The sequence below is a fragment of the Denticeps clupeoides genome, chromosome 13 (genome assembly GCF_900700375.1).
Source record: "Denticeps clupeoides chromosome 13, fDenClu1.1, whole genome shotgun sequence".
In the NCBI taxonomy this organism is placed as follows: Eukaryota; Metazoa; Chordata; class Actinopteri; order Clupeiformes; family Denticipitidae; genus Denticeps; species Denticeps clupeoides.
In genome coordinates this window covers 18,430,043-18,451,018 of record NC_041719.1, presented here as the reverse complement: position 1 = coordinate 18,451,018, position 20,976 = coordinate 18,430,043, and the positions used below count along the sequence as shown (strand labels likewise).

General features: G+C 41.1%; 1 protein-coding gene and 1 long non-coding RNA gene across 4 annotated transcripts in view; one reads left to right on the top strand and one right to left on the bottom strand.

Annotated features, from left to right (window-relative positions):
- Positions 1-20,976, top strand: part of LOC114801744 (uncharacterized) — a 37,387-nt gene that overhangs the window by 10,781 nt on the left and 5,630 nt on the right. The gene's annotated exons all lie outside the window — the stretch shown is intronic.
- Positions 1,075-19,928, bottom strand: LOC114801717 (histidine ammonia-lyase-like). 3 transcript variants are annotated; one of them, XM_028999971.1, is made up of 21 exons: positions 19,867-19,928; positions 18,539-18,796; positions 18,407-18,464; positions 18,060-18,081; positions 17,791-17,865; positions 17,147-17,219; positions 16,994-17,060; positions 16,867-16,904; positions 14,112-14,237; positions 13,877-14,016; positions 13,752-13,799; positions 13,525-13,672; positions 13,313-13,408; positions 11,839-11,891; positions 11,670-11,750; positions 11,450-11,515; positions 11,147-11,312; positions 8,182-8,316; positions 4,881-4,989; positions 3,463-3,532; positions 1,075-1,564 (listed from the first exon to the last, which is right to left on the bottom strand). In XM_028999971.1, exons 2-21 carry the CDS (start codon positions 18,774-18,776, stop codon positions 1,496-1,498), a joined length of 1,878 nt encoding a protein of 625 aa, XP_028855804.1. In that variant the 5' UTR covers positions 18,777-18,796; positions 19,867-19,928; the 3' UTR covers positions 1,075-1,495. The 3 variants fall into 3 exon arrangements, with proteins under 3 accessions (XP_028855804.1, XP_028855806.1, XP_028855807.1); XM_028999973.1 differs by lacking the exons at positions 18,060-18,081; positions 18,407-18,464; positions 19,867-19,928 and having other exon boundaries at positions 18,539-18,749; XM_028999974.1 differs by lacking the exons at positions 17,147-17,219; positions 17,791-17,865; positions 18,060-18,081; ... (1 more) ...; positions 18,539-18,796; positions 19,867-19,928 and having other exon boundaries at positions 14,112-15,523.

Below are 20,976 nucleotides of genomic sequence, written 5' to 3'. Positions count from 1 at the left end.
AGCGCAGAGGTCTGACATGTTGTGAAGGGGTTTTTATTAACAAATAAACAATAAACACAAATAAACAGTGGCGCGGTGGCCGAAAACAATTTAACTATAATAAAGAACGTAAACTTGCCCGCAGGCGTGTGGCGATTGCCAGAACTCAAAATCCACTTGAACCAAAACCAGGTCAAGTTTGTGCAAGTGAAGTTCACGAAAATGCCAGAGACCCAGAAGGGGCGGAAACTTCCGGCATTTATGGGGTGTCAGGATTGGAGTCAGGTGGGGAGCCCAGCTGCAGGCAATCCTGACAGCATGTTAGATCAGGGGTCTGAAATTCGCATTGCTAATAAAACTGTCCTCATGAACTGGAAAATCTTAAAACCAACCAGTATATAGATTATTTGCTGGACTATATTAGTCTTGATGCAGCTTCTGCTGCCACATCAGGTCAAACTCTCATAATCTGCATGTTAGATCAGGGGTCACCAAACCTTTTTCAAAAGTGAAGTGATTGTCACATGTGATCCACAGCAGCACAGCACACGGTGCACACAGTGAAATTTGTCCTCTGCATTCAACCCATCACCCTGAGTGAGCAGTGGGCAGCCATGACAGGCGCCCGGGGAGCAGTGTGTGTGGACGGTGCTTTTCTCAGTGGCACCTTGGCAGATCAGGATTTGAACTGGCAACCTTCTGATTACGGAGCTGCTTCCTTAACCACTAGGCCACCACTGCTCCTACAAGAACTTTCGAATGGGCTCGTCCGGGATGATAACAGGTCCTGGAGGGCACTTGTTCTGCATATTTTTGTGTTTAGTTTCAATTCAACTTCTGTTATTATTCAGTTCTTGAGTTGAATGAGGTGTGGTGGAACATGGAAAGATCTAAGATGTGCAGGTGCACTCCAGGACCAGGGTTAGATGTATATAATGTAAGGAGTTTTTACCTTATTTGGCAGGTCTCTTGTTTCATTTATTTTGACATTCATATATTAAAAACATTGTTTTAAACTAGTTTTACAATAGACAGACAGAATGCAGGTCATACTGAAAGATGGTAGTGCATTATTGGAATGACAACAATAATACATTGTAATCACCTGAATGATTTATTGGAAGTTTGTGTATGACAGACAGCGATAACCCAAGCATGTTTTAAAAGAAGTGCATAAGACCCAAAAGTAAACTTGAGCAATTTCTACACACATTGAGTACTTAATGGCTGATCCTCTTCAGACTTTTAGTGGGTTTGACACTAATACACACACTGTACACAAAGATCAAACACAAGTTCCGCAAGAGTTTACGCGTGGAACACGTCAGCAGGACAGATGTCATTAAAATCTGCATTCCTCTGATTTGAGATTTCACAATTACAATTTTAAAAAAAAAGTAAAAAGAAAATACACTTGAATTAGTATGTTTGCTAACATTTGTGACAATTTAATCTTTCAGTTTTACTGTACAAACCAGAATAGTACATCTCTCTGAAAGGTAAAAATCTGATTGGCTCAAACTGACAGCTGCAGTGGATGCTTCTTTTCATACAGCTGAATATCAGGAATCACAGATTCCCAAACCTGCAAACACACACACAATAACAGATATCATACAGTGTGTAGACTAGACCAGAGCTGCCCCCCTCAGATTAAAATAATAATATACAATATGCAGCTCTTTCAATTATTTATTACAAAAAAACTTTTGAAATTCTGATTGTTGAAGTGACAAATAAACAGTTTGTGTAAAGAACTTGTCCAACCCTATCAGCACCTATACAAAGGGAATAACGGGTTTAATGATAAGTGAACCTAATAAGGCACGAGGGCTAACATAAAGGCCAAATACAAACAGAACGCACAACCTACGGTTAGGTACAGGAATGACAGTGGACAGACAATGGAATGATGACAGGTGGCTGTGAATGTTTCATAACCAAATACAGACTTAATATGGTTTGGTCAACAATTGTTGCCAAATAATATTGAAAAACAATCAGTTACATTTGTTTTTAAGTATTTACTATGTTTTCTTAAACATTTTGAAAAAACTGTCAATCAAAAATCAAGGGGTGGGGAAAAATTACTCAGCATGTGCAGAGTATGGAGGGCTATGAGTAACATTCTCTCATGAATTATATAAATTTGGGAATTTACAGTTTCAGCATTTATCAGACGCCAACTTGGTGCCAAGCTGCCAAGAGACATTGTAGGATTAGCAGACTACATCAAAGCAGGGGATGCTGAATGTGAATATGCAGAAGGTAAAGCAGAGGAATTTATTAAACTATTTTGAGTATTTTTGACCAATCTTGAATGATAGTGCCATGTTGGAAAGGACACTGATTATACATGCCCACTAACTTTGACGTGTTTCATGATATAATGAACGCACATATTAAATAGTACTATATTTAAACAGGGCACTATGAATTTGTATTTCCTTTTTTTTTTTTTATAAATTTTTTCAAATTTTCCTGAGTAACTAATGCTGGAATACCTCAGTTTTTCCAGTGGTAACAGAGGAAGGATTTCTCTGGCCCAACACATAAAGGACAGGGGTCTGGCAGATTTCCAGTGTCGCAGAATAAGTCTCCTTGCCAGCAGCGAGGCAAATGCTACGGCCTGAGCTTGAAATGGGGTAACTTGTGTGATATTGGGTGGCACCCCAAATACTGCAGAAATGGGATCTGGCTGTACGGATTTGCAGGTTATTGTCTGACAATTGTCTGGGAATTGGTAGTGCCCTTTAACAAAACTGCCGGCATGTAGATATCTAAAAAACAATTGACAGAGGAATATAACTTTTTTCAGAGGTATTGTCCTGAAATAAATCTCTAAAAAAAGAAGAACTACCATTTTAACTGGGTTGACCCAACCTGCTAGAGAAATAGGGAGGGTTGACCATCGCGTCAGATTCTGCTTCATATTTTCTTTGAGTTTTTTTTAAGATTGGCCTCATATAGCTTCTTGTAAGAGCATGTAACGTTTATACCAAAACAGGTAAAGGACTTGTTATCAACAGTGAATGAGTGGGAGTCATACTTCAGAGTGCTATTTATTGGGAAAAGTTCACTTTTAGTGAAATTTAATTTGCATCCAGATATTCTTTTGACACTGTTCAGTAAGTCAGTAAGATAGGACAAGAAGGATGAGGGGTAGAGAGATTTAGAACAAAATCATGTCCCAGGATATAAATGTTGAGTACAAGTCAAATTTTTTTCAGTACCTGGAAAAGATATGGCCACTCAATACAATCAAATGCCTTTTTGGCATTTAAGGAAAAAAGAATTTCAGTGATGTCACTGGAATGGCCAGAGTGAATTATATTGAGAAGGCACAAGGCTCCAACACAGAACATACCCACCAGGACACACCCACCGCACAGACATGTAGCTCTTTTCTTCCCTAAAACATTATTTGTGTATCTTGCTAGTATGTTCAGCAATACAAACTCACAACGCACACCATACACCCACCTTTTCTTGTTGAATCAGTTTGTGCACTGCCTCAATGTCAGGACTCATCGCTCTATCTCTGTCCCAAGGCCTGATGGGACAAATGTGATATACATACAAGTTATTCAATACAATGAAGTAAGTAGCAATAATTTGTCAACTGTTTGTGCAAAAATATATAAAGTTTAGGCATTGTATTATTAAATATTACATATTATTACATATTAACATTGACAGGTGAAGTGAATTTCATTGATACTTTTGTCACATTGGCACTTGCCAAGGTATTAGGCAGCCAATGAAAACTATCATTGAGGTGGAAAAAAGGACAAGAGTAAGGAATGAAAATGTCATATTGTGATGGCTCGACAGCTGGGTCATAGCATCTCCAAAAGTGCAGCTCTTGAGGGATTACCTTGGTCAGGATCAAAGGAAAACTAGTGAACTGGTGACAGGTTTATGGGCGGTGTAATGGGGGCATGAAGATCCCCTGTGCACAACAGCTGAGCGGTGATTGTGGCATGGAAGATGACATTATAGGGGATGGCAGATTCCATTAATTTAATAATATTTTATAAAAAACTTCAATTATACAGTTTTAATAAATTATAAATTATATGTCTACATCTCTAAAAATGCCAATCCACTCTCATCTCATCTTTCAACTAAAAACTTGGGCAAGCCTTTATTACAGTCCTGTGCCAAACCATTTAACAAACAGACAATAAATTAATATACATTTTAAAACATTTCAAATACATACATTCATTTATAAATCCTTTTACATCGCTACCAATAAGACCCCCTCTGCCTGAACGCCATTTTGGTACATTCTTAGCTACGTCCCTTCCCCAGCACCCAGGCATTATTAAAAATTTCCTAGCATTATTAAAAATTTCCCATTAATAAACTGCACACTGGATAAGGCAAGAACTATAAAAAAAGGTACTTTTCTATGGCTATTTATTACTGGTAACAGACACCAGCTCTGGTCATTTCTCACTGATTCACATGGGGTTGCAGGCGGGCCAGTAATGTCTGATCCAATAAAAAATCTACTGTAGCTAATATTGCTTAAAAGGTTTGTGCTGGTTTAGAACAAACAACTCAACCCTGAGATTGATTAAGTGGTTAGGCATATTGAGTAAATATGAGCAGAGCACTTATTCACTCATTTTCCACTCAGTCCTAGTGATTAGTTTAGGCTACCGAAACCCACACATTTACCTAGTGTAGGTAAGCAGTGTGTGGGGATGATGCTTTACTCAGTGGCACCTTGGCGGTTTGGGTCCGCTTCCGTACCCACTAGGCCACCACTGTCCTGTGTATGTATAGTGTGTACTTTGTGTGTTGTGTAGGTGAGATTTGTGTATATGAGGTTATGTGGTTTTAGATTGGGGTCCATATGTGGAGTTATTGGTAAGGCCTGTCCTCCTTACCTGACAACAGAGCGCACTAGCCCATAGACTTTCTCCAGAGGAGGTGTGGTTTTCAGGGGACGGTGGAACTCCAGCGCCTGACATGCTGCTAACAGCTCTATAGCAAGTACTGAGAAGAAAACACACACCACCAGTTGAACACTCGATCTGCTCAAACTACTTTGGATGTAGTTTAAGATGACGTTTCTGTTGCAGAAGCTTCTTGTTTTTTATGAGCTTCTTGTTTTTGATGAGTTGGGACATCCTTCACACTATAAGAAAATGTACAGTTGAGCATGGCCACAAAATAGAAGCAGATTGGGACATGTCTGTCTGCCACAATTGCCACATTTGCAGAACAAAGGCAACTGTTCACACGTGATGAAGGATGTTAGGTTAAAAACAACCGGGTCAAATAGCCCCTCTCTGGTACAGCTAGTGGGATATGACCAAATGTCCCCTGTCTGATTGCTGAATTCCATTTACATTTGCGGCATTTGGCAGACGCCCTTATCCAGAGCGACTTACAACGTGTTTAAGTTACCATCGATGAAGAGATCAATTCCAGTTCACTAGGACCCCAACTATGAATACATCTATTTTATTCACTCTGTTGTAGATTCTGTACACCAGTTCGACAACAAGAAAATTACAATTTAATCTAAATATTCTTTAAAGAGGAAGGTCTTGAGCTGCTGTTTGAAGGTGCTCAGTGTCTGAGCTGTTCTGACCTCAAGGGGAAGTTCATTCCACCACCGAGGGGCCAAGACAGAGAAGAGTCTAGATGAATGTTTTCCTTTTACCTTCAGAGATGGAGGCTCTGAGTATACGAGGTGCAGTGCGAGGTGTAATAAGGGCTGTGAGGTAGGATGGTGCTACTCCATGTTTGGCTTTGTAGGCCAGCATCAGTATTTTGAACCTGATGTGTGCAGCTACTGGGAGCCAGTGGAGGGAGCGTAGCAGAGGGGCGGTGTGGGAGAATTTGGGAAGGTTGAAAATTAGTCGTGCTGCTGCATTTTGTATTAGTTGTAGAGGTCGGATGGTACATAGTGGTAGACCAGCTAGAAGGGAGTTACAGTAGTCCAGTCGTGAGATTACTAAGGACTGAACCAGTAGTTGGGTGGCCTGGGTTGACAGATAAGGGCGGATTCGTCTGATATTGTAGAGAAGGAATCTACATGAGCGGGAAAGATTGCTGATGTGAGTTGAGAAGGAGAGTTGGTTGTCTATTGTTACTCCAAGGTTGCGGGCTGTTGCAGAAGGAGAGAGCTGCGAGTTGTCTAGGTAAATAGCAAGATCCTGATGTGGTGAAGAATCTGCTGAAATTAATATTAGTTCAGTTTTGGTGGGATTGAGTTGGAGGTGATGGGCTGCCATCCAAGACGAGATGTCGGTTAGACAGGCAGAGATTTTGGAAGCAGCATGTAGATCAGAGGGAGGAAAGGAGAAGAGGAGTTGTGTGTCGTCAGCATAGCAGTGGTAGGATAATCCATGTGAGGAAATGACCTTACCAAGTGATCTCGTGTAGAGGGAGAAAAGGAGAGGACCTAGCACCGAGCCTTGAGGAACACCAGTGGAGAGTCTACGTGAGGTAGAGGTGGATCCTTTCCAAGTCACTTGGTAAGATCGCTCATCAAGGTAGGAAGCAAACCACTGCCATGCTGAGCCCCGAATTCCAAGCCTCTTCAGGATTGACAAGAGAGTCTTGTGGTTAACGGTGTCAAATGCAGCAGATAGGTCGAGGAGAATAAGAACCGATGACAGTTTGGCCAATCTGGCTGCATGTAGCTGCTCGGTAACCGCCAAAAGGGCAGTCTCGGTGGAATGAGCTGTTCTGAAGCCAGACTGGTTAGGATCCAGGAGGTTGTTCTGTGATAGATGGAGTGATAGACACAGCGCTCAAGGATTTTGGATAGAAATGAGAGGAGGGAAACTGGTCTGTAATTGTTAATGTCTGTAGGGTCAGCAGTGGGTTTCTTTAGGATTGGAAGAACCCTGGCTGTTTTAAAGGCGGATGGTACATGGCCAGATGAGATTGAGCTGTTTATGATATAAGAAATGAAAGGGATGAGGTCAAGGGAGATAGTTTGAAACATTGCAGAAGGTATTGGATCTAGTGGACAGGTGGTTGGGTTGCCTGTGGATATAATCTGAATGATTTCATCAGATGTGAGTTTAGAAAATTGATTTAGAGTAGTTGTAGAATTTTCAGAAGGAAGAGTAGGATTAGTGGTGGAGAATGTCTCACAGATTTTTTCAATCTTCCCTGTGAAGAAGTTGGCAAAATCATCAGCTGTTAAGGAAGTTGGGGCAGGGGGAGTCGGAGGGTTGAGTAGGGATAAGAAGATGTTGTGGAGTTTTTGAGGGTTGTGGGCAGAAACTTCTAGTTTTGCTTTGTAGAAAGCAGTTTTAGCAGCAGTGAGGTTAGTGGAAAATTTGCGCAGAAGATTCTGGTAATACAGTAGGTCTGAGTCAAGTTGAGATTTCTTGTATTTTCTCTCCGCTGCTCGAAGAACTCTTCGATTGCTACGCAATGTATCGGAGAGCCAGGGCAGTCCTTTTGGGTTTGGTTGATAGAGGACAGTTGATCAATGGAAAGGGAAAGTGAGGTGAGAAAAAAGTTAGTAGCGGTCTCTAGTGGTAAGGAGAAGAATGAGTCAGAGGTTGGGAGATGTGAAAGAATGCAGGAAGATACATATGAGGGTGAGACAGTGTGAAAGTGAGACAGTGTGAAAGTCTAATAGATGGGGGACAGTTGTGGATCCTGTAGGTACAGTGAGTGTAAAGGTCAAGAAAGTGGTGGTCAGAGATGTGAAGGGGAGTGGAAGAAAGGTCAGAAGTTGGAGAAGGACGACTGAAGACCAGGTCCAAGACATTCCCTCCTTTGTGTGTGGGAGAGATGTTGCTGTTAGTCAAGGAAAAAGAGTGCAGAAGGAGAAGGCAGGATGATTGGAGCTGGGCTGATGGAAGGTTGAAGTCACCAAGGAGAGTTAGGGGGGTTTCTAAAGAGAAAGTGCTGAGGAGAGTGTCCAATTCATCTATAAAGGGCCCAAGTGGCCCTGGAGGGCGATATAAGACAATGAGAATGATGTTCACAGGAGAAGAAACTGAAACTGCATGGAATTCGAAAGAAAAGATGTTAAGATGTGTCAGAGGCATTGGTGTGAAGGACCAATTTCTTGATATTAAAAGGCCAGTGCCTTTTAATATCAAGACATTCCCTAATAAAGAAGCTTGCTGCATTTTGCACACAGAGGTTTCTGACTTCTGACTGAATTTGTGTTCCTCTGCAATTTGTAGTTCCTCTGCAACACAGCCTCACCCTGCTCCACATGTTGCACCACCCGGAGGGCTTTCCTTGCTGCCCATCCACCCATCGAGACATGGTCTTCTGTGCCTGCACTTGTAGATAGTGAGTCGACAGAGGAGGGATGGCACAGGACCTTATTCTCAGATACTGCAGATACAAACACAACTAGTCTGAGGCGGCTTTGATTGAGACTTATTTCTATGCAGTATTTAGCACAGAGTGTACATGTCACTATGTGTTATGGAAATCTTGCATGCAGTGTGACTTTACATAGTATCTGGAAAGTATTCATAGGGCATCACTTTTTTCTACGTTTTGTTATGTTACAGCCTTATTCAAAAATTGATAATTTTTTCTCCAGAATTCGACACACAACACCCCATAATGACAATGTGAAAAAAATAAATAATTAAAAAATCTACATAAGTATTCACAGCCTTTGCCATAAAGCTCAAAATTGAGCTAACTTTTACTCATCCTTGAGATGTTTCTGCAGCTTAACTGGAGTCCACCTGTGTAGAAATACAGTTGATTGGATGAGATTGGGAAAGGCTCACACCTGTCTATATAAGATCTTACATGTTCATGTCAGAACCAAGGTGCCAACCAACAACCAAGATGTCAAAGGAATTGTCTCGAGGCACAAATCTGGGGCACAAAACATTGCTGCTGCTTTGAAGGTCTCAATGAGCACAGTGGCCTCAATCATGTGTAAATGGAAGAAGAAACCTCCAGGACTTCTAGAGCTGGCCGGCCACCTAAGCTGAGTGATTGGAGGAGAAGAGCCTTAGTCAGGTATGTGGCCAAGAACCTGATGGTCATTCTGTCAGAGCTCCAGAGGTCCTCTGTGGACAGAGAAGAACCTTCTAGAAGGACAACCATCTCTGCAGCAATACACCAATGCAGCAACGTACAGAGACATCCTGGATGAAAACCTGCTCCAGATTGCTCTTGAACTCAGACTGGGGCATCGGTTTATCTTTCAGCAGGACAACAACTCTAAGCACACAGCCAAGATATTAAAGGAGAGGCTTCAGGACAACTCTGTGGCCCAGACAGAACCGATCTCTATTTTAAAATAATCTGATGGAGCTTTTGAAGTTCTGCAAAGAGGAATGGGTGAAACTGGCCAAGGATAGGCGTGCCAAACTTGTGACATCATTTTCGAAAAGTCTGTAATTGCTGCCAATGGTGCATAGACAAAGTATTTAGCAAAGGCTGTGAATACTTATGTACATGTTGTTGTTTTTTTTTGTTTTTTTTTTTATAAATTTGCCAAAACCTGAAGTAATCTTTTTTCACGTTGTCATTATGGGGTGTTGTGTGTACAGTCGTGGCCAAAAGTTCTGAGAATGACATTCTCACAAATACTGGTTTTCACAAAGTTTGCTTCTTCATTGTTTTTAGATATTTTGTCATTTGTTTCTGAGGTGAAGTATAATTACAAGCATTTTAAACATTTTCATCAAATTTACTGTTACGTCCCTATGTTTGTTCGGCCGAATATTGTGCTGTGGTTGTCTGGGGCAGGTCTGTGGGTTTGTGTGTGCTTTGGGTTGTTACCTTGTCACGTCTGGCCTATGTTAGGAAGCATGCCCTACAGACAGGGTGCCCTGGAGGATTTTGTAGTGTGGTGTGTAGAATTGCAGAGAGAGTCATTTTGTTGGTAGAGCTGTAGAGTTTATGCTGTGTTGTTCCACCTTGTATCTGTAGTGTTCTTCCTGTTTGTGGTTTTGCTGTGTATATAGAACTATTTGGGGGTGGGGGTGGGGTTCACACTGTTTTTACACCTTCAGTTGTTTGTTTTAGTTGTGTGTCCACTCCCTCTTGTTTGTATCACATGTCCCCTAGCCCCTAGACGACAACGTGACATTTCTGCAATATTTGCAGTGTTGGCCCTTTTTATTCCCAAGATCTCTGCAACTTGCCCCTGCATGCTGTCAATCAACTTTTGGGCCAAAACCTGACTGATGGTGACCCATTCCTTCATAATCAGTGCTTGGAGTTTGTCAGAATTGGTTGGTTTGTGTTTTTCCACCAGCCTCTTAAGGATTGACCACAAATTCTCAATTGGATTAAGGTCCAGGGAGTTTCCTGGCCATGGACCCAAGATTTAAATGTTTGTTCCCCGAACCACGTAGTTATCACTTTGGCCTTATGGCGGACAGTCTAATTTCTTTTTAGATATCAGTCTGTCCTTGATGTTCTTCTTGGAGAGAAGTGGCTTTTTTGTTCCACCAGTCAAAAAAGTCTTTGGCTCACTGTGGGTGCAGATGCACTCCCACCTGCCTGCTGCTAATCCTGAGCAAGCTCTGCACTGGTGGCACCCCGATCCCGCAGCTGAATCATCTTTAGGAGTCAGCTCTGGCACTTGGTGGACTTTCTTGGGCACCATGAAGCCTACAACACTTGAACTTCTCTCCTTGAAGTTTTTGATGATGTGATAAAAGGTTGACTTAGGTGCAATCTTAGTAGCAGCAATATTCATGCCTGTGAAGCACTTTTTATGCAACACAATCACGACTGCGCATGTTTCCTTGCAGGTAACCATGGTTAACAGAGGAAGAGAACAAGCATCACCCTCCTTTTAAAGCATCCTGTCTGCTATTTTAACTCAATCAGCATGACAGAAGGATCTTGTGCTTGTCAACACTCTCACTTTTCAGGATCACTGAAAATATCTCAGCAGGTCCTTTTGTGGCAAGACTTAAGATTGGGGTTAAGTTTCATGGCAAAGAGGGCAATTCATCTGATCGCTCTTCATAACATGTGGAGTATATGCAAATTACCATAATTAAAAAAGAAACAGCAAACTTTGTATTTGTGTCATTCTCAAAACCTTTTGCAACATTTTTAGGATTCTGAGGGGAAAAAATGTAATCAAATTTTGAATAACGTTGAAACAGCGTGAATGGCTGTGAATTCTTCCCAGATGCACAGTACACGTGCCATATGATGCAGGGCAAACATAACTAACCCAGAGCTGCAGCGGTGCAGTGTGCAATCATGAAGCCAGAGTTAAGTCCTCCATTTTTCACCAAGAATGCAGGCAGTTCACTGAGACTGGGGTTACAGAGTCTCTCTATTCGCCTCTCACTGATGTTTGCTAGTTCATGTACCCCTATGGCAAGAAAGTCCAGGGCCTGTGTATGTGTGTGTGTGCATAAACGTGTGTGAAGATGAACAAAAGAAAACAAATAATTTAGTGTACTAGTCTGAAATCCACACGACTCACATTTGAGCTACAAAGTCAGAGCAAATATATAATCATTTTTTGTACCTTGGCTGGATATTCTCCATGAAAGTTCCCTCCAGAAATAGTGATTCCTCTCTCAGCAAACACCAACTGTGGACGTCAACTGTACATTACACACTGAGTACAGTACCAACATATGAAATACTGCGATGAATTAGATTTGGGCAAATGCCCAAACACATACAAAACTCTGTCAAAATGTGCTACCCTAGCTGAGTGAAACAGTTTTCTGTAAATTTGGTACCGGGTTGTCTGTTGCACTGTTCAGCTCAGTTGTTAGGATCTTCTTCACAAATGCAATGGTGTCATTAGCAACTCCATGCACCTGGAGAAGAGGGGTTGAGGGGAGGACAGTAGGGTTTTACTTCTGTATTTGTGTGTGTTTCGTATATAAAATGGTGAGCTTTACTAACCTGGGGGCAGCATCTTAGAGTGTATGCATCCTGCACACGTTCACCTCCTTTCACTGTAGGAAACACACACACACAGAGCTTCCTGAAAAAAGTGAAAGTGTTTTTTTTGTCATTGTGATACACAGCAAGTCATGATCGGACTCTAGGAGGGGGTATAGTTGGGTTTGGAGTTTTCATGTTGTCCTGACTCCCCTGATTGTGTACATCTGTGTATGGTTGTGAATGTATGCCTATTGTATCGTGTCGCCCTCAGGTCATGGTCAGTCTCATGTTTGTGTAGGTGCATGTGATTTTTGGTAACTAAACCCACTTCGTTGTAAGTCATGCATATGCGTCCATCCATCAACACGTCGCCACGTGACACCTTCCTCACCTGCTAGGTCACCAGTGCACCTACCCACCTGTTGGTTAACCGTGGTGAAAATGTAAGTGTGAACGTGTTATCTGAAGCTTTTATGCAGTAGCTCACTTCATAAAACACCTCAGCATGGGGGTGTTTTACCTGTGTTTTACACCAAAACCTTAGACCTTCCTTGGAAGGAAAAGCACACAGTGTGTGCAGGGCACAGTTCACTTGTGTGCTATGTTCAAGCAGCCATCTATCAAAATGCATGAGAAAGTCCTGGGGTGAGCTGTTGTAACTGTGTTTTCAGGAAAAGTAATAAAGTAATGATATTAATTTATTTATTACTTGGTACAGAAAGAAAGTCTTAAAAGAGTGTGAAAATCTTATAATCTTAAAAGTATGATCAGGATTGGCAAGTGTCACATTGCTTTGCACTGCTGTGATCGGAAATGAACTTAAAATAACATGAATGCTACCTTTTTAAAAAAAAAAAAAAAATCCACCCATCATCATTGTTTAAGGTTGTAATTGCAGGTGTACATCATAAAATCTATAAAACAGAATTTTTATTTTATTTACTGATATTACGTTTGTGGATCATGTGGATCGATGATTTGGATATTCATTCAATTGTTGGATTGAATGAATATCCAATTGTTCCACTATTCAGGGAACCTGTATGCTTCTAAATGGTGACCTTTTGAACTGACTGAAGAGTCTGTGGACATCCATAGACATGAGGTTACCTTCTTCACAACACAAGTTTTTGTCAGCATTAATAGGATGTCTACTAGAACCAGTATTACTGTTCCCTATTGGGAATAGTGAAACGCTGCAGCACAGCACACGGTGCACACAATGAAATGTTTCCAGGGAGCAGTTGCTCAGTTGCTTTGCTCAGGGATTCGAACCGGCAACCTTCTGAGTGCGGGGTCGCTTCCTTACCCGCTAGACCTCCACTCAGGTGGCATGATGTTTACAGTCTCATTAGATTCAGTGTCAAACTTCACATCAAAGGGCACCAATAATAATCCCTAAAGTACTTCCCATAAACATCTGTCTTGTTATGTCATTACACACATCCTCAGGTCATCGCTGAGTAGTTAATGGGTGCAGGTGTGTGCCTACCAGAAATCTCAGAGTGGAAAACATCAGAATGCAGGACAGAGCGTAGACGCCATGCCACCTCCACCTGTCCCTGCTGTGGTCTGACAGCGTGGATATCTGTGGAATAGTTTTATACTGTACAGTGCTAAGTTGTGTAGAAATGGGTTAAGAAGTTTAGTGGTATGAGGTGTATAGTATAATGGGGATGTGGGTAGTGATACTGAGTGAATTACCAGGGTCAAAGGCTTTGGGGGTGCCTTTGAGTGTCTGAATTGTTAGTGCAGCAATGATGTCAGCCTGTCTGGCGATAGCCTGCGCTCGCTCCACTGCCTCCACACCCAGAGCCGTTATCATCTGAGTACCGTTGATCAAAGCCAGACCCTGCAGCAACATAATCATCATCATCATCATCAACACCTCTAGCCACAACATAACAAACCCTCTCCTGCTCCTGCAGTACCTCTTTGGGTTTCAGTATGAGTGGAGTCAGCCCATGGCCCTCAAGCACCTGAGAGTGGACAGAGGGAGAAATGTGTCTGTAAAATGCATATAAACAGAGAGGCACATCCTGCATCTGCTGCTTACCGCCCTGGCATCAGCCCAGCCACTCTGAGGAGACCACATGACCCCTTCTCCCATCAGCCCCAGCACCAGGTGGGCCAGGGGGGCTAAGTCACCACTCGCCCCTACTGTACCCTGCTCAGGCACCCAAGACAAGCAGGACGCTACATACACACATATATACATACAAACACACTGATTTAATAAAGATGTAACACACATCCACACACAGCTCAAAATGATAATTAATAAGACTCACCATTGAAAGCTGCCACTATCGCATTAAGAGTTTCCATGGAAACCCCACTGAAGCCTTTGGCCAAAACGTTGATCCTGAGAGCAAGAAGCATACGAGTTCTTTCTGGGCTAAGAGGAGCTCCAACTCCTACACACACATACACACAATATTAGAAGTGGGGTCAAAGCCCATTACATACATACGTATATACTGTATGTGATTTTAGGACAAATGTGTGCTGTTACAGTGCATCACAATGAGTCACTTCCTGAGTAGACGTCACAGTCCTGAGGACATCTTAGCGGAAAAAGCCCTGTGCATACCTAAGATACCTTAAGGTATAAAAGTGAAGCTGCACTGTTCTGCCCCCGATGTCATGGTCCCCAACTTTGATGTAATGTCCTTAAAACAAGTCAAAATGAGGCTCAGTACTTTGTGTGACCGGCACTGTATGACCTCCCTACCATGCCTGGGCATGCTCCTGGTGAGATGGCGGACGGTCTTCTGAAGGATCTCCTCCCAGACCTGGACTAAAGCATCCTCCAACTCCTGGACAGTCTGTGGTGCAATGTGGCGTTGCTGGATAGAGCGAGACATGATGTCCCAGATGTTCTCAACTGGATTCAGGTCAGGGGAATGGGCGGGGATGGGCGGCCGACCGCACTAGCATATGGTCTCACAAGGGGTCTGAGAATTTCATCTCGGTACCTAATGGCAGTCAGGCTATCTCTGGTGAACACAAGTAGGGCTGTGCGACCCCCCCCCAAAGATATGCCACCCCACACCTTCCCTGACCCACTGCCAAACCAGTCATGCTGTAGGATGTTGCAGGCAGCAGAACGTTCTCCACCGCATGCTGCTGGGCTGTAAGCACAGGTTTGTCCCCCATGGGTCTCCCTCATAGAGCAGACACAGACTACTAGAGGTCACATTTTGCAGGGCTCTGGCATTGCTCCTCAAAGGCGGAGGTAGCGGTCCTGCTGCTGGGTTGTTTCCCTCCTACGGCCTCCTCCACATCTCCAAATGTACTGGCCTGTCTCCTGATAGCGTCTCTGGACACTGTGCCGACAGACACAGCAAACCTTCTTGCTGCTCTACCTGAGCCACTTGTGTGGGTTGTAGACTCCGTCTCATGCTACCACAATAGTGAAAGCATCACCAGCATTTAAAACTCACCAAAACATCAGCCAGGAAGCATAGGAACTGAGGAGTGCATGTAAAACTAGCTGCCAGTCAGTGTTGCTTCCTAAGTGGACCTTTTTAAGTTCACAGAAGTGTGATTTACATTGAGTTACTTTGGCATCTAATAACCAGCTCACAAACTTTGTTGTCGGCCTTATTTAAAAAAAATCACACAAGGCAGACCTGCACCGGCTAGATGTAGTGTAGGTGCCATCTGGTGTAGGCCCCTCAGTGATTGAGTTGAGTAAGTCCTGGGTGATAAAAAGGAAAGTTAATTTCTGTAGAGGGGCAGGATTACTTCCCTCTCATGCTGTCAGTATTTATACACCTGTGATTTCATGTGAATATTTTTTCTTTGGTTTATTTGTTTTGGATTACTGCAGTATTTTTTGCTATTATTGTTATTTTTGTTTATTTATGGCTGCCTATTTTCTGTTACCTGCGTAAAAAAAAAAATTAAACCATGGTTCACTGGTTATAGAATTCTGACTATACACTTTTTTTTAATAAATATGTTCATATTTATCCATCTCCTGTACATTATCACATCTCCTGTATCACATCTCCGTCTCCTGTACATTATGTATACACATAACTTTATCCTGCTGCTTATTGCACTTCTGGTTAGACCTCAACTGCATTTCGTTGCCCTGTACTTGTACATGTGTAATGACAATAAAGTTGAATCTAATCTAATCTAATCCAGTCATATGATGATGGTGTAAATGCAAAGTGAGCAAATAAAAATAAATTAAATCATTATTTGGTGCTAGTGCACTTTGCAATAGAAACCGGTAAAGCATACCTTTTTAGGATTATATTCAGGTGCAGAATCAATCAATTTCACATTTCAACACAGAAATTGACTGAATTTACTGAACCAGACAGCTGTGTAGAAAACTTAAAACCAGGTGGAGTTACTTGCAAAGTATGGTGGTGGAAGACTGTTTCATGACATCAGGCCATGCACCACGGCAAGACTGACCATAGCAACAAGACACAAGGTGGTTTATTTTTTATTTTTTCTTAAAATTGCTTAGCCCTACAAACCAGCAACATGGACAGAAGGCCAAGAAACTAAACTATGCACAAAAATGCCAGCAGGTGCCTTGGACAAAAATGTCCTAAATGCTGAGAAATACAGGCAGATACTTATCAATCATTACATGATTGGTCCCAAATTTATTCTGCAGCAAGACAATGACAGTGCAAGTGAAGTGATTGTCATTGTGAGACACTGCAGCACGGCACACCTTGTGCACACAACAAAATGTGTCCTCAATGTATTTTTTAAGTGAACTTTTAAAAAAAAAAGCATTTTCATATTTGAACGCTTTTTTCCACACCTGTCTAAAACTTTTTGCACAGAACTGTATATGAACTCCAATAGCAGCACAATTTTGAATGAGGTTGTTTTTTTTACAGGTTGTGTAGTGTTTGTCATTCAGAACAAGTAAGTGAATGATTGCAAGGCACTGTACACACTCAACATGCACACACTCACACACACACACACACACACACACACACACACACACACTCTACATAACACCAACACACCAAATGTAATCTCATCAAATTAAAATGACATCACCTGCACTGTGGGAGCGAATCACATTGTCCTGAAGCTCCCTGAAAACCACACAAACACAATCATGAGCACAGGGTAAAAACCAACACATGCAGACACATATTTTACTGAAGATTAATTTTAAACTCACTTCAGTTGATCATTTGGGATGCGAGTCTGAGCAAAATTCCCAAATCCGGTGTTTACTCCATAAACCACTGGAGAATTAAACACACACACACACATTAGATAACTGCAATAAGGGCTTTACTGTTAGTGTGTGTTAATGAGTGTATGCCCATACCTTGGTTCTTCTTGATAAATGATTCAATAAGAACTCTGCCTTCATTCACTTTTTTTTCAGCCTCTGTAGTGAGCTGAAGAACACAGTCATTTCAAAGTGAACCTTTAACTGATTGTCAGGGTACTAAGAGATGTTTCAAAAGTTGACTTCAGACCAAGGCGGGTCAAGCGGCCTAATGCAACCAATTCTCAAATTTTTCTTGACTTTGGGTAAACTCTGCTGCCCTTCATCTTCCAGTCCTGGATTGTAATTAATTGGGATTCACACATGTAGAATCAAACTTCAAACAGAATGTAGCCATCATGTAGCACTTTGAAAATATATGCAGTCACTTATATTGGTTCCTGAGGGTAAAATTGCTAAAAAAAAAAAAAAAATTATATCGCAACTAGAAGACAACTCACCCGCTCTCGAAGCAAAGTGAAATGTCTAGTCCTACTAGCAGAACAATAGGCTTCTATTACCAATGGTGACTGACCTGAAGATTATCCCAAAAACTACACACATACTGGATGGGTTTTGGACATTAAGATTAATATTTGAAATTAGATATAATTGTGAGTCTCTTTTTGATTAATTTCTCTGCTTACTGAACTTAACACTTCAGAAAGATGAATTACTGTGTCAGTCACTTATTAGCATACCTGTATTTTAAAATGGCCTTTGCCCAGTCCCAGCAGGTCGCCTGTTGTCAGACTGTTTCCATCGAGAGAAATCCACTTCAACATAGAAAATAAACATGTGGACATATGCACACTTTTTGACTTAATGAGGTCCTTAGCCAACAGCATTTATGTTTAATTTGATCTAGCTCACCAAAACCAGCCTATTTTCCATAGAACTGTATTGTGTGTGTGTGTGTGTGTGTGTGTGTGTGTGTGTGTGTGTGTGTGTGTGTGTGTTGTCGAGTTACCATCTCTTTTGGTTCCTTTGGGCTGAATTAACAGTTAAGCGAGAACATGGTCAAAGTAAAAAGAATTCTATGTAGGTTCTCTAAATGATCAGTTTTTCAACTGGTGATACTGTCAGTGATTCAGATTAAACTTTTATTCTTGCTATCATTAACAACGCTAATGAATTTAAACTCTGATAACTACAAAGTAGGAAGAACAGATTGGGGTGCGTCTGGCAAATGTTCTCTGAAAGATGGTTGTGCAATTAATAATGGTTCAGACTTGCAGACTTGGAACCACAGGTGAGGTTGCATAACTGAAACTGAAATTCCTCTTTTAATATAATTACATTATAGACAAAGGATACTGAGAATAAGACCATAAATCTGCCATCTGCTTGGGCATCCACTGATCTCCCTGAATCACTGTAACCACATTTAGGTCCATTTTACAAATCAAATGAAACAGATGGGTGCTACAGGACCATAGCCAATCTTACCAAGTTCAATGAAATCATTATCCTGGAGAACATCTTTGATTGGATCTTCAAGTGAGAGCAGTCCACCATCCACACAGCGTCTTATTCTGAATGTAGAGTCAGCTTGAATCTCTCTTTTGGGGTAAGATGTTGTGTAGCGGGATATTGCTTCAGAACCAAGCCAGCACACATGGAGAGACGGGTCTGTACATGGAATCAGCAGCCACTCATCTCTCAGATGGACTGTAATACGCAGCATGGTTCTGAGACAGATTGTTCCTAAAGAGAAAAGAAATGCCTCATGCAGATTAACACCCTCGCAAATATGGAAAACAAAATCATTTTTAAACTGGTAACTTTAAACTGGTTACCCATGTCTTCTGTTCTCATAATATAAAGCATTCACTGCACATCCCGTGTCTAACACCTTTACATATATATATATGTTAATGTTATGTTGTATATATATTATTTTGTATTATATATATAATATTCCCCAGAATTTGTACTTATATTCTTTTGGCTTCGGGTTAGTAATCATCTTCATTGCTCTACAGAATTCTTTCTGCCTGATTGTGTGCTTTGAACTTCAGTCTGGACCATGTCCCAAACAAAGAAAATATTTTTACACAACTGCACTTTTATATAATTGTATCAGTATCATTCAGTCCCATTAGAACCTTTCAAGAAGCCTGGAAGTAACCTGGAGTATTTTGATCATCATATGCTCTATACCGTACGCATACAGTTGCTTTACACTGTACTTTATACTATACTATCAACAATGTTTTAATTAGATCCTTCACAGCACTTCAGGGAAAGAAAAACCAGAACAGGGACATTTGCAATGCATGTGACATATTTTGCATGTAAAATGACATGTAAATGTGTTCATTTTTAATTTTTACATATTGTAGCTGCCATTTTTGTTTTAAGGTACTTACATGTTTTTCATGTCACTTTGAAGTTCACATATACAACCCATAAACATTAAAGAACTTTTTGGCTTGTACTCCTTTCTTTCATTTCAATTTTATCAGTCTTAAATGAAAAAGCATTTCACTAGTCAGCTCTTCACAAGCAATTCAGCCATCATGTATTTATTCTGTTAAACATTCAGTGAACCCCAGAACAAGACTCCTGGTGCTGCACAGGACTGCTTTGTGCTGTCAGGATCAGTTCTATTTATTATGCATAGTTAGCATTTTAACAATCATGAAACCGGTGAGTGGCTAAAAGTTTAAATCACCCAAACTTATCTTAGTTGTTGTAATTGAAATACATTACATACATTAAAAAATGTGCCAACAGTTAAACAACAATGCAAAAAACATATATATTGATCAAACCTTAAACCAGCTGGAGAGAGAAGACCCAGTGTCACCAATCAGCTAAGATGAGGAACATCCACCTTTTATACCAGGAGGAGGGTGGGAGGAGTGAAATGAAACATGAACATACGCATGCAGCATGAATAGTGAAAGTAATAAAAAAAAAATGACTGCCACTGCATGACATGCTGATTAACATGACTCAATGATAAGAAAGTTTTCAGCAGTTTTTAAACTTAAGGTGGTGGTGAGAAGCCAAGAGTGTGAAATGGTGCAATCACAGCAAAAGCTCCCTGCTTTGGAGAGCTTTTGCTGTGACACAAATGCTTTTTGTTAATTACATAATCTCATGTTACTAGTCTTGTGTTTGTTCTATAATGTAAAAAAATGCAATACTCATAAATGAGTAGATGTGTCCAGACTTTTGTCTTGTGTGTGTATAAGTTTAGACAATGGTCTTCACCACCTCACTTGTCAATCGTGTTGTCTGGATTCAATGCCTCAACCTGTCTGGATGATGACTTCAACATATTCACTGCATTAATAAATAGCTGGCTTTGTTGCTGACTTCTGGATTGTTAAGCGTCAGTGCTCCTGAATTCAGAAACCAAGTTAAAATGCATTAATCCATTACAGGTAATGACTAACTAACTACCTTTTCAGATTAAGCAATGCATAAACAATTAACAGACTCCCCTCAAACTGGCATGAAATGTCTATATCTTTTGCAAAAATGTGTTTACTATATTACAACACCAAGTTGTGAGACCCATTTTAAATGTAAATTTACCAAATTCCATCACATGTAAACAGTAAAGGTGCATTCATACACATATACAACAATTAAAAAGTGTTGATCATTTTTAAATGTTCTTATTTTTTATTTAAAACTGTTTGGTGGAAAAATGTCATGCAGAGAGGAACTGCCACACCCCTATCAGTCTGCCCTGTTCACGCTCAGCTACATTCTAACCTTTGGCAAATGAAGAACCTGTCAGGCAAACCTGGGCAACACAGGAGCCATAACACTATAAAGCCTGATCTTTAGTCTCTCACAGCAGGAAACGAAGGACCCAAGTGAGTGCTAAATAAAAGTGATTTAATAAAAAATACCAAAAAGCAGGCTTG